Raw genomic sequence first — 11,439 nt, 5'->3', positions numbered from 1 at the left:
TAACAGAATGATATTTTTATTTAGCATTTATTTCATATCACTGCCTCAGGTACAATGTGTGTTTACTTGTGACAGTAATAATAACTTTTTGTTCCAGATGCAGGAGGATTGTGACCTTGACAATGCTGAGGTTTTCGTCGTGTAGGGAGAAATGCTATCCACTTCCAAGCTGGGTCTGAACAGACTGACATAGCGTGTCTACCAAGATGATTAAAAGTCCAAGAAGTTTTGTAATCAGATCTTGTTAAAGATGATCTTATGTTTATTATTGTAAGTGCATGGATGATGATGATGATGATGATGATGATGGATGTTAATCTTTAAAGCAAGAAAAACTTTCTTGGATCAAGAAAATAAACTTGGTCTCCTGGTAAGAAATATGTTCTCAGCATAAGAATGTTTTTCTTAACAAGAAAACATTTCTAGAAATAAGAAATTTGGTCTTGTGTTAAGAATGGTGTTCTTAGTATAAGAATGTTAATCTTAAAAGCTAGAAAAAACGTTTTAGTAATGGGAATTTTGGTCTTGATATTAAGGACTTTGGTAAGAATCATATTCTTTGTATAAGAATTTTAATCTTAAAAGCAAGAAAAACTTTCTAGGATCAAGAAACTTGGTCTTCTGGTAAGAAATATATTCTTAACAGCAAGAAAACATTTCTAGAAATAAGAATTTTTGTCTTGTGGTAAGAATGGTGTTCTTAGTACAAGAATGTTAATCTTAAAAGCAAGAAAAAACTTTCTAGTAGAAACAAGAATTGTGGTCTTGAGGTGAGAAAGATATTCTTGGTATGAGAATGTTAATCTTAAAAACAAGAAACTCTTTCTAGTAATTTCATCCAAAGACCCAAAGAATTTTCATCTTTGGGTAAGAAAAATATTCTTAGTTTAAGAATGTTAATCTTGAATGCAAGAAACTCTTTCCAGTAGAAATAAGAAGTTCCGTCTTGGGTTGAGAAAACTATTCTTAATTTCCATGTAAGAATGTTAATCTTGAAAGCAATAAAAAGTTTCTAACAGATGAAGGAATTTCGTTTTTTTGAGTTAAGAAAGATTCTTAGTATAAGAATGCTAATCTTTAAAGCAAGAAATACTTCCTGGTAGAAATAAGAATTTTGGTCTCAAGATAAGAAAGATATTCTGAGAATGTTAATCTTAAAGGCAAGAAAATTTTCTGGTATAGGCAAGATTTTTAGTCTTGAGATAAGAACGATATTCTTATTATTGGAATGTCAATCTTCAAAGTAAGAAAAAAATTCTGTTAAAAATAAGAGTCTTCATCTTCGGGTGAGAAAAATATTCTTAGTTATCGTCTGAAAATGTCAATATCAAAATCAAGAAAAACTTTCTGGGATCAAGAATCCTGGGCCTCTGGTGAGAAAGATATTCTTAATATATCAAGAATTTCTACCTTAAAAGCAATAAACCTTTTCTGGGCACAAGAATCTTAATTCTGTAGAGAAAGGTATTCTTACTATAAGAACTTAAATCAAGAAAAGCTTCCTTTAAGGTAAGAAGTACTTTTATATGGAACACATGTATTTAAGATCCTAATTCTTACTTTCTAAGAATTACGTTCTTGGAACGAGAATATGAATCTTAATGCAAGAATATCATTCTAGATGTTTCTATAATCCAGCTACATGAATATAAGAAACCGATAAGGAAGATATTCTCACTACAAGAAAAACTCTATAAGAAAAAAATTCTAAGAAAAAACTTCTTAATTCGTGGACAAAATCTTTTTCTTACACAAAGAAAGTTTTCTTCCCTGAAGGATTTTTTTCTTTCTGGAAGAAGAAACAAGAAAAACAAGAAAATGCATTTTTTGCAGTGCATACTATACATTAAGCCTTGATACACCCTACTCTAGTTAATAACACCCCCACCACAACTTAAGGCTGGCAACCACACAAATCATCCATCTTCACGAAGCAAAAAGCTAGGGTTAAAGATGAAACCATTAACTACACTCATCCATTTGCTAATTTTGCGTTTATTTCCTTGAAGACCAGACTTCCTATGGAAGGTCAAGGACATACCCGTACAGTCACATATCTAAAATAGGACGCACATCTGGTCGTTATATCATAAATTGAACAATTATGGAATATCAATATTAATGTTCTTTTGATTTGGTATTTGATATACATACAGGTGGTCCTAACCCATTAAATTTCTTGGTTCTGAGATTTTTGCAGAAAAAATGAAGAGGATGAACAAAATAAAAATAAACACGTTATAGGAATCCTGCATGTGATAAATACTACTGTAATAACAGTACCACTGACAGGAGTTACAATTTGAAAGTAAACACACCAGGCTGCTTAACATTTCATACTACCCGGGGTATGAACAGTTCGAGCATCGATCAAAGGAAAAAGTCCAACAGCTAAAAGGACTTTCTTCAACTGTTGGTTCCAAAACATGAGCATTTGGGGTTTTGTTCATGCGAAATACACAAATCAAACACACCTGGCACTATGAAAGTAACGGTTATCCAAGAGCATTTTGTTTTCATTAATCATGCAGTATTTGCTAAATTAAGCCACACCCATATATTTCCTTTATATATAGTTCTTGGAAATTCCATAAATGCCATTGGACAACATGAAAACAGAGAGCTAGGAATAAACATTGAATCTGACGACGTTAACAGTACACAGTACAGGTATACTCCCTGTATGTACATTTGTGAAATAACAAAAATGAAGCAAAATATAAGAAAAGAATGAATAATCATAATTTAGAACAATACTTTGAGGTAAATGACTTTAATTCATATATAAAGATAATCAGCACCCACATGCCCACTCATATCCCAGTTTACACTGCCCATAATAATATTATTGTGAGTCCCACCAAATCACCCCCCTACATACATAGTTGTGGCACATTCCAGCAGCCACGGGCATGTGACTTCATATAAATAGCCATTAATAATAGATTTGGCACCGTGGCAACACAGATTACTCCCACAATCAATGCAGTATTATTGCCAGCATCTCTCCAAAGAGTCCAATACGGCCCAGCCTTACAAAGAGGCTGTTCTTCACAGAAAGGTGGTTTTCACACAGTGAGGGAGCATCATCAGTAAATTTCATGCTTCTTGGTGACCGGCCGGCGAGGACTGACGGTTCTGTTATCAGGAGTTGCTGCCATTCCCTGGGGCAGATCACATACCACCGACTGTAGATGGGAATTACCTGCCCGGAATATCACCATGCTCAGGGAATGTACAACTAGCCCCCTCTGTCATTTCTCCACCAGCCAATGGGGCCTTAGGACTGGGATCAATACTTGGTGATCAGGCACATCTGAAGACCCCACATTATTGCGTGTGTTGGCATCACACATCTGTCTGTGTCACATGCTGTGTATCTGTTCCATTGAAAGGATACTATCTGAAATCTGCTATCTGGACAGTCAGCACCACGTAGTGGGGATAAATCTCAAAACATTCACACCAGAAAAGCCACAACAGTTCGACAGATGAGAAAGAGGTGAAAATGTCAGCAGCTCCTGAACAGCAACTCGACTTAGAACAGCACAGGCGATGGATGATCAGCACAAATCAGGATCCGCTTTGTACATAACACGGAATCTCTGATGATAGCAGACTAGAGCATCACAGCCCGGCTGGGAGACTTTGTACAAGACTGTGGCAGGTTGTGTTAGAGGATCATACGTGGGTGACTTTGATTCCCGGGGATGCCAGTCTTCTTAATAGCTGTGTGCAGTCAACCACTTCAGGACCCTGCGACACCCAGCCAACCCGAGGCAGCATTTCTCTGTTGAGGAACATCCACTATCCGGCTGCAGGATTACTGTGGAATTGCTGTTCCAATGAGGCAGAACCTCCTGCTTGTGAAAAAAACTGTTCTAATTACAAGTTTCTAAGAACAATATCCAGGAGATGGTTTGAGAGAGAAACCGTTGTGCATGCCATTTTGCCTTGCTAGCCTTGGGGAAGATCTTCAAACAAAAAAGCCAAAGAACGGCAGCTTCAGAGAATCTTGTGTGGGTGGAGAGGCAACAAGAAATACCCACTGGTCCATGGCAATGAGAAACTGCTTTCAAAATAATTCATGAATGCAGCCTTGGCATTTCTGTGGCTGGGAAAGTTAGACCATCACACAGTTGGATTTCCCCTTCATTGGGCGGTGAATGTATGACAACTGGAGTTGAAAGAAAAGAAGTTTTGGAACGTACCCTTGAGTTTTCTGGTGCCAGTCTTGTTGGATGAGGTTGGCGGTGTGGATGACTATACGAAGACTGTCCTCGTATAGGAGAAACATCATCTTACTGCAGTGAAACATTGGAGAAAATCTTCATTCAACAATGTATTCCACAGGCATTTTACAGGTAATTGTGGAGTTCAATTGTTACTTAAATTGTGGACAATACTAGACAATGATTAAGCTGTCTCGTGTCCTCTTACAGATCATCAATCTGTAGGTAGTAAGGACAATTTCTTGGCGTGTGTCTAAAAACAAGTCACAATCTGTACAGCCACTTTCAAATTTTTGAGGCTTTTAGATGTATTGAATAATATCTAAATAACCAAATCATGGCCAAAAATCAATGTTTAAATGGTTTTCCAAAGTACCGTAATTGTTTCAAGTAGCCTTAAATGCAAGAGCTAGAAAGAGTTACAATCTAATGTTCCATACTACATCAGGATATGGGTTGCTACATACATGGCTACTATAATGTTATATTCTTAATAATATCAAGAATAATGCATGGCTGTCATAGAATTTGTAAAGCTTTTGAAATACTGTATAATTTTTGGGATTGGTTTCATCCTCGTAGACTAAGTGCATTTAAATTTAGCAGTTTCAGCATTGTCCATAAAACACAAAAAGGCAGCAGTAGTTGTAGGTAAGGGCGGGGAATCAGCCTGTCTGTTCATGGAGAATTGTCATGTAAACATGTGAAATTTTGGATCCTCCAACATTATTACTGGATCTGAAGGGAAATGCAGAAAAAATAGTTCAAAATCTTTATTCTTTCACTTATCTTCTTTGTAAGGCCATCCTGCTACAGTACATTGTACGTCACACTTTTGTTTTTACACGGTATGACAAATTTTTGTGGCAATCATCTACTAGACTTATACTTAAAACAAAATTTGGCAGATATGGTAATAATGTGGCATTGTGTGGCGTAATGGTATCATGGAATGAACACAATGCTCATAGTTTAGAAATATTGCCCCCCTGCTATTAATTAGGGAAGTTGATGCTTCTAACCCCTCCACTTCAGCACTCAGTCTGCCAGGTCTCATCTTTCCATTTCATTTCCATGTCTTCCTGGTCACCCCAAGGTGGGATAGATTCTACAGAGCCTAACCTACAGGCTGAGGTTTCCCCTGGTACAGGGGCCTATCCTACAGGCTGAGGTTTCCCCTGGTACAGGGGTCTATCCTACAGGCTGTACAGGGGCTTATCCTACAGGCTGAGGTTTCCCCTGGTACAGGGGTCTATCCTACAGGCTGTACAGGGGCTTATCCTACAGGCTGAGGTTTGCCCTGGCACAGGGACCTATCCTACAGGCTGAGGTTTCCCCTGGCACAGGGACCTATCCTACAGGCTGAGGTTTCCCCTGGTACAGGGGCCTAACCTACAGGCTGAGGTTCCCCCTGGCACAGGGGCCTATCCTACAGGCTGAGGTTTCCCCTGGTACAGGGGCCTATCCTACAGGCTGTACAGGGGACTACCCTACAGGCTGTACAGGGGCTTATCAATGCTACAGGCTGAGGTTTCCCCTGGTACAGGGGCCTATCCCACAGGCTGTACATGTGCAGGGGTACCGGTCTATCCTACAGGCTGAGGTTTCCTCTGGTACAGGGGCCTATCCTACAGGCTGTACAGGGGCTTATCAATACTACAGGCTGAGGTTTCCCCTGGCACAGGGGCCTATCCTACAGGCTGAGGCTTCTTATCATCACCCTTGAGCAGTCACAAAAAAGGTAATTTTAACTTTAAGGTAAATATTAGCACATAGGTTGTGAGTAAAAGAATCCACTATCGTTCCACTATATCCTAACACTTGCGTGACAAAAATCAGAGCCAGTCAATAGCTGCAGGCACAATAGAAGACACTGCTCGATATCTGCTGTTTCTTGCCCCTCATATATCAGAGGCCCCATATCGGCCGCTGCTGTCGGTACACCTTGCCCCAAGGTCATAGACCTCAGCTGGCAGCAGCTTCTCAGTCATGCATGAAGACATTATCAACCATTTCTATAGCAGTAGCCGTGTGGGACAGTTCACAACAGTCATGGCAAACTCACAACAATTGGCTTGCCTTAAATACTTGTGGTAATCTAATCAATATCTTAGGGTACATCAGCTACATGTCATCCTAACAATGCTTTATTTGAATGGCCTACAATGACCACTAATGACTTATGGATAGAGAACTGCGACATGTGTACAGGGAAGCAATTGTTCAAGGATATGTCCATGAAATTAGTTATGCTATCCACAAAAAGCACCCATTTTTACCAGTTTTTACAGTACTTATGTAGACGAAGGTCAGTATATTATGTAATACATAATAAATCAAGCAACTGGGTAAATTCCTCAGAGAATTTATCCATTCACTTGATTTACTTTGTACTGCGTACAGTTCCTGTCAGAGTGCCCCTGTCAGTAGATAAGTCAAACATGTTATTGTACATGTTAAAGTCAGTGTAAGTGTGTTCAGACTCAGCAGGCACAATAAGATCACCAGATCTATGACAGATGAGGCACTAACAACTGTGGTTCTGTTAATGTACATCATACCCAGGGGACATCTGTGGGAGCTGATACATGGTGTTGTGTTATGGTATCAAAACTTCTCCTACAATGTTTCATCTGATCTGGTTTTCTATTATCAAATGTAGATGATGCCTGATGATCTAAATCCTTTGATGGCAGCTGTTATTTTCCCTAACAATAAGAAGGAAGCCTCACTAGCAACATTGGGCTTTAGACTATACCCCTCAAAAGGTTGAGTTCAGTAACATTATTCTACCCCTCACAAGGGTCAGTTCAGTAACATTGTTCTACCCCTCACAAGGCTCACTTGCAACATTGGGCTTTAGACTATACCCCTCAAACAGTTGAGTTCAGTAACATTGCTCTGCCCCTCACACAGGTCAGTTCAGTAACATTGTTCAACCCATCACAAGGGTCAGTTCAGTAACATTGTTTTACCCCTCACAAGGGTCAGTTCAGTAACATTGTTTCACCCCTCACAAGGGTCAGTTCAGTAACATTGTTTCACCCCTCACAAGGGTCAGTTCAGTAACATTGTTTCACCCCTCACAAGGGTAAGTTCAGTAACATTGTTTTCACCATGACAAGGGTCAGTTCAGTAACATTGTTTTACCCCTCACAAGGAAGTTATTAAGTAACATTGTGCTAGGCATCAGACATCAGATCTCTAGCTGCCTGTAGTAATTCTGTTCATGACCTACAACTTTTATTGATGTTACTGAGAGAACAAAAATAATTAGATAGTATACCATTACACTATAACTAGTCTAATGTATAACCTTTTTAGTCTTTGTGGTCATGGAACATACAATATGTCCTGATATCTGCCTCAATACCTTTCAGGGATTGAAGTCAGAGGAAATCATAAAACCTTTGTTGCATTACTTGTTTAGAATTATTCTGAAATTAGCTATTACATATGTATAGAATTTGGGTTCATTGCAATCGTTCAGAGCTTGCAACTGAAATCAGGTTTTGATGGCATTCTACTTTATCTTTTATGTCATTTTCTCTATGTACCTGAACTTCTAGGTGAGGTGCACCAAGGCACCTTTGGTCAATAATGAATTCTGTGGCCTGTTTTCAGGTTGGGGTGTCTTGGGAAGAAGCCAACTGTCTGGCATATATGAATGTGAGAGCAGCTGTTCTCAATCTTTATCTGACCTTAGTGCTGAAATCTTGACTGCTTTGACATCTATTCACAACATGACTTTTAGACTGACAATTATCTTATCTGTGCATACAATATCAGGTACTTCTAATTCTTCTTAGGCACATGGATGTGCTCTGCATTGAAATGAAATGAAATGAAATGTAAGTTTCTTTTGTCAGTCCCCTGTAGAAAGGGGGAACATGTTTTGTGTTGCATTTTAATTCTTATGGCTATTTTGATTATGATTTTTGCTTTGACTTTAATTTTGAACATGCAAATCTTCTCCACCTATGACCATAAAGCATGAAACAACACATACTGTGCAAATGTTCTTTCTTCACAAACAACACAATGTGCAAAATTGTGTATGTTACAGAAATTAGGTTTATAGTCTACTACTATTTTATACATGTAATTGTAAGGTTTGATGACTACAAGAGCATTTGGACATTAACGGGGAAGTACTAGTAATTTTCTTTTAAAGAAAGGGTGGCACACAACTCTATTTCAATAGAAACAAGTCACTCGTGTGGTAAGCTACTTAACACCACAAATAGACCTAAACATTAGCCATTTGACTTAAATATTGGGATTGCAGCTTTTGCCTGAGGGCAATAAAAATGCTGTTGAAGGCACAAAAGTGGGCAAGTATTTCACCACCTCTTACATATGCATGTGCAATCTGGTTCAATTTGTATGCAAAAGCAGGCTTTATTGATTCACCAAAAAGGGGAAACATATATTACACAGGCCTCCATGGAAATCGGATGTTGAGCCTGCTGTGTGTGCTGAACATGATACAAAGCCTTTAATTGTTTTTCAAATATGTTTGTTTTGCAGGTAAATGAGAGAAAAATATGAGGAATAAGCTGATGTTTGAGAATGTCATGTATACACACTGTATATTTATTGCATGTCACAAAACCTGGTGTAGCAGAACAAACAAACTCATTCAAACTAAATGTACTGCGCAATTATATCTGTAAATGTTCACTTTGTACACATGGTTAGAACTTCAAAGAGAAGAAGAACGATAACTACATTGTATGTTAAAGATGGAACCAATGAAGATTGTACATTCTAATCAACTTTTCTAATTGCCAATCATATTCCCTGTAAGGGTGCCAATCATAGGAAATGGGAAACCCAGCAGTCTGCCATCCTGTCAACATTACCTCCATATATATGAGCTGGTTACTGGACCAGGTATTAACAGTCAGGCCATGTAACTCTGGCTGTCATGACACCGTGTTCTGAACTAATTTGCCCCTGTAGGCACCCTGGAGATGCCTATTTGCCATTAAGTTTGTCACCTCATAGCCATGTACATTCCCTGCAGGATAATGCTTTTACGGCCATTCCATTCAGCGGCCGGATATGCTACTGTAATCGCTACCTGAAAAAATGGTGGCATTCCCTACAGGAAGTTACATCCTGGCCAAACTGCCACAGGGAATGTAGCAAAGATCCGTATTGTTAAGGGATAACTGCCTCACACCCTGTCTGCCATTCCTACTTGTTTGGGGCCTTCAAAATAAAGACACTGCTTTGTGCTTGGCAATACTGATGAATCATTTTGGCTATGATTCTCCTTTTACCCTTTCAAGGTTGTTACTGTAAGTACAAAGGAAAGGGCATCACATCTCAGTAGAGCAAAGGGCACACAGCTGTAAAAGACACTTTTAGGTCAGAAAGCTCTTCAAAATCATACAAAGCTTACAGGCCTCGAAATACTGGGTGCACGATAATTGTGCTTTTCTTATGCACCCAAAACTGGAGCAGTGTAACTTAGTTTCCATGTGGGCACACTGGTGCATCTAGATACTTCTGAAGGGTTGTGTATATTGAATTTTAATTTGATCCAGAAAGCAGAAATCACCAGAGCAACAAGGGGATGGAAATAAAATGGAATAAACATGTAAACTTAACCAATACTAAACAGCTGGTGTAGACATGGTCTAGATGTGAAATTACAACACAATCAACACATTGCTTGAATAACATGCACATTTTTGTATGTACTAGATAACCCTGATAAAATATTAAAATATGACGGGGGGGGGCGAGGAGATGCCAACAACCTCTACTGTCTGGACTGATCTGGAAAGATTGAGTGTAACACGTTGTTCGGTATAACATAGCTAGCTGCCACCGCGCCACGTGCCTGCAAGGCTGGTGTGCTACGCCGAAGGGCGGTTATACCAGCTATACCGATACGGATACAGATCTTAACATTAATCCATAAATCAGGGTGGGAGCCAGCAGGAATACAGCGGTCGACATGGGGGAAATCAGGGAGCCAAGGATCCCATACTTCCAGGAAGTCTGAAATATCTGTTTTATCTGTTGGTAATTTGCTGCAGATAATAAAATTTCATGTCCCCAGTTGTTTCCGTGTCACAGTTCTGTCAACCCAGCAAGCTTTCAAAAGTCTCCTTGATTGAATTAAATGATTCCGTCAGTTTGTAAGGAATCGGTAAAGCTACATCACTTGAGTTCCCTAGCTAGCTAAAATGTACCATATAGGTTACAGTATGATAGGATTACTGTGTGAACTGACCACAAAATTGCTGATACCATGAAGATCAGACTGCTCGGTGTTATCAGTACAATCTCTTTCTTTCATTCTGGACAGGAAATGGCAAATCTATAGCACTGCACTTCCTACAGAGGAAATGCAGATAGCATCTGTATTGCTACTAGCTCAGATGGCATAATTTGGTTTGAATTATTTCTGTAAGCTACAGGCATAGATGGACTGTGAGTTCCAGTACGTCAGCAGAATGTACTGTGCCTGTAACAAACCTGGATTTTTCATGATTTGCTCAACGTTGTATCAGAATTTTGGCGGTTACAGATAATATCTTTTTTGACACAACATTAGAAAATTACACATGGAAAATCACCTTAAATATGCAAATACAACCTTAAACGAGATGTTCTGCCAAGTTCTATGTACATTATACATTACAGGTTTCATGGGCTCTGCTGACATGCTGGCTGAACCATCTGGACTTACAGAGCATGTGGCAAGGGGGTAACTAACGTCAATTCTCATAATAGCTGGGTACCCTAAGGCCATACCAATTTAATTTCTTGGTTAACGGATTCGCCCGCTTCATTTTTTTCTGATTTGCAAATAAAAATAAAAATTCAGAATCAACTGCAAAAAGCTCATATTTTGCCCTGAACAGTTGAAAACAGTCCTTTTCATCCTGGTTGTTACAGTTATTCCATCTTTCAATGCAATGGTATCATTAAAAGTTAAAAATTCATTGTTTAAATTTTGAACCAGTCTGGTGTGTTGACTTCATGGCTCCTATCGTACCATTTGGGGCCATAATACGATGCCTAGGCCTGTTTTTATTTATTTATTTTTTTCGCCCGCCCGCTCCATTATTTTTCTAGAAAAATCCGTTAACCAAGAAATTAAATTGGTGTGGCCTAAGACTGCCATATTAAAAAAACGTTATCCAGACTTTCTTACAGTTGGAATTATCAGAGCTGACATTTATAT

General features: G+C 38.9%; 2 protein-coding genes across 2 annotated transcripts in view; one reads left to right on the top strand and one right to left on the bottom strand.

The window, feature by feature from the left end:
• The window catches only part of LOC109474972 (tyrosyl-DNA phosphodiesterase 1-like), a 47,555-nt gene that overhangs the window by 11,912 nt on the left and 24,204 nt on the right, over positions 1 to 11,439 (bottom strand). Inside the window, 1 exon segment of the mRNA XM_019775471.1 lies at positions 4,212 to 4,304. Coding sequence (XP_019631030.1) covers positions 4,212 to 4,304 — 93 coding nt within the window.
• LOC109474974 (GTP-binding protein Di-Ras2-like) overlaps positions 4,277 to 11,439 on the top strand; it is a 26,940-nt gene continuing 19,777 nt past the window's right edge. Inside the window, exon 1 of the mRNA XM_019775473.1 lies at positions 4,277 to 4,364. The gene's annotated coding sequence lies outside the window, so the exon portion shown is untranslated. The remainder of the gene's footprint in view (positions 4,365 to 11,439) is intronic.

The sequence above is a fragment of the Branchiostoma belcheri genome, unplaced genomic scaffold (genome assembly GCF_001625305.1).
Source record: "Branchiostoma belcheri isolate BF01 breed outbred unplaced genomic scaffold, Haploidv18h27 scaffold32, whole genome shotgun sequence".
Lineage (NCBI taxonomy): Eukaryota > Metazoa > Chordata > Leptocardii > Amphioxiformes > Branchiostomatidae > Branchiostoma > Branchiostoma belcheri.
Note: the sequence above shows the minus strand (reverse complement) of the source record. Positions and strands in the feature narration are given on the sequence as shown.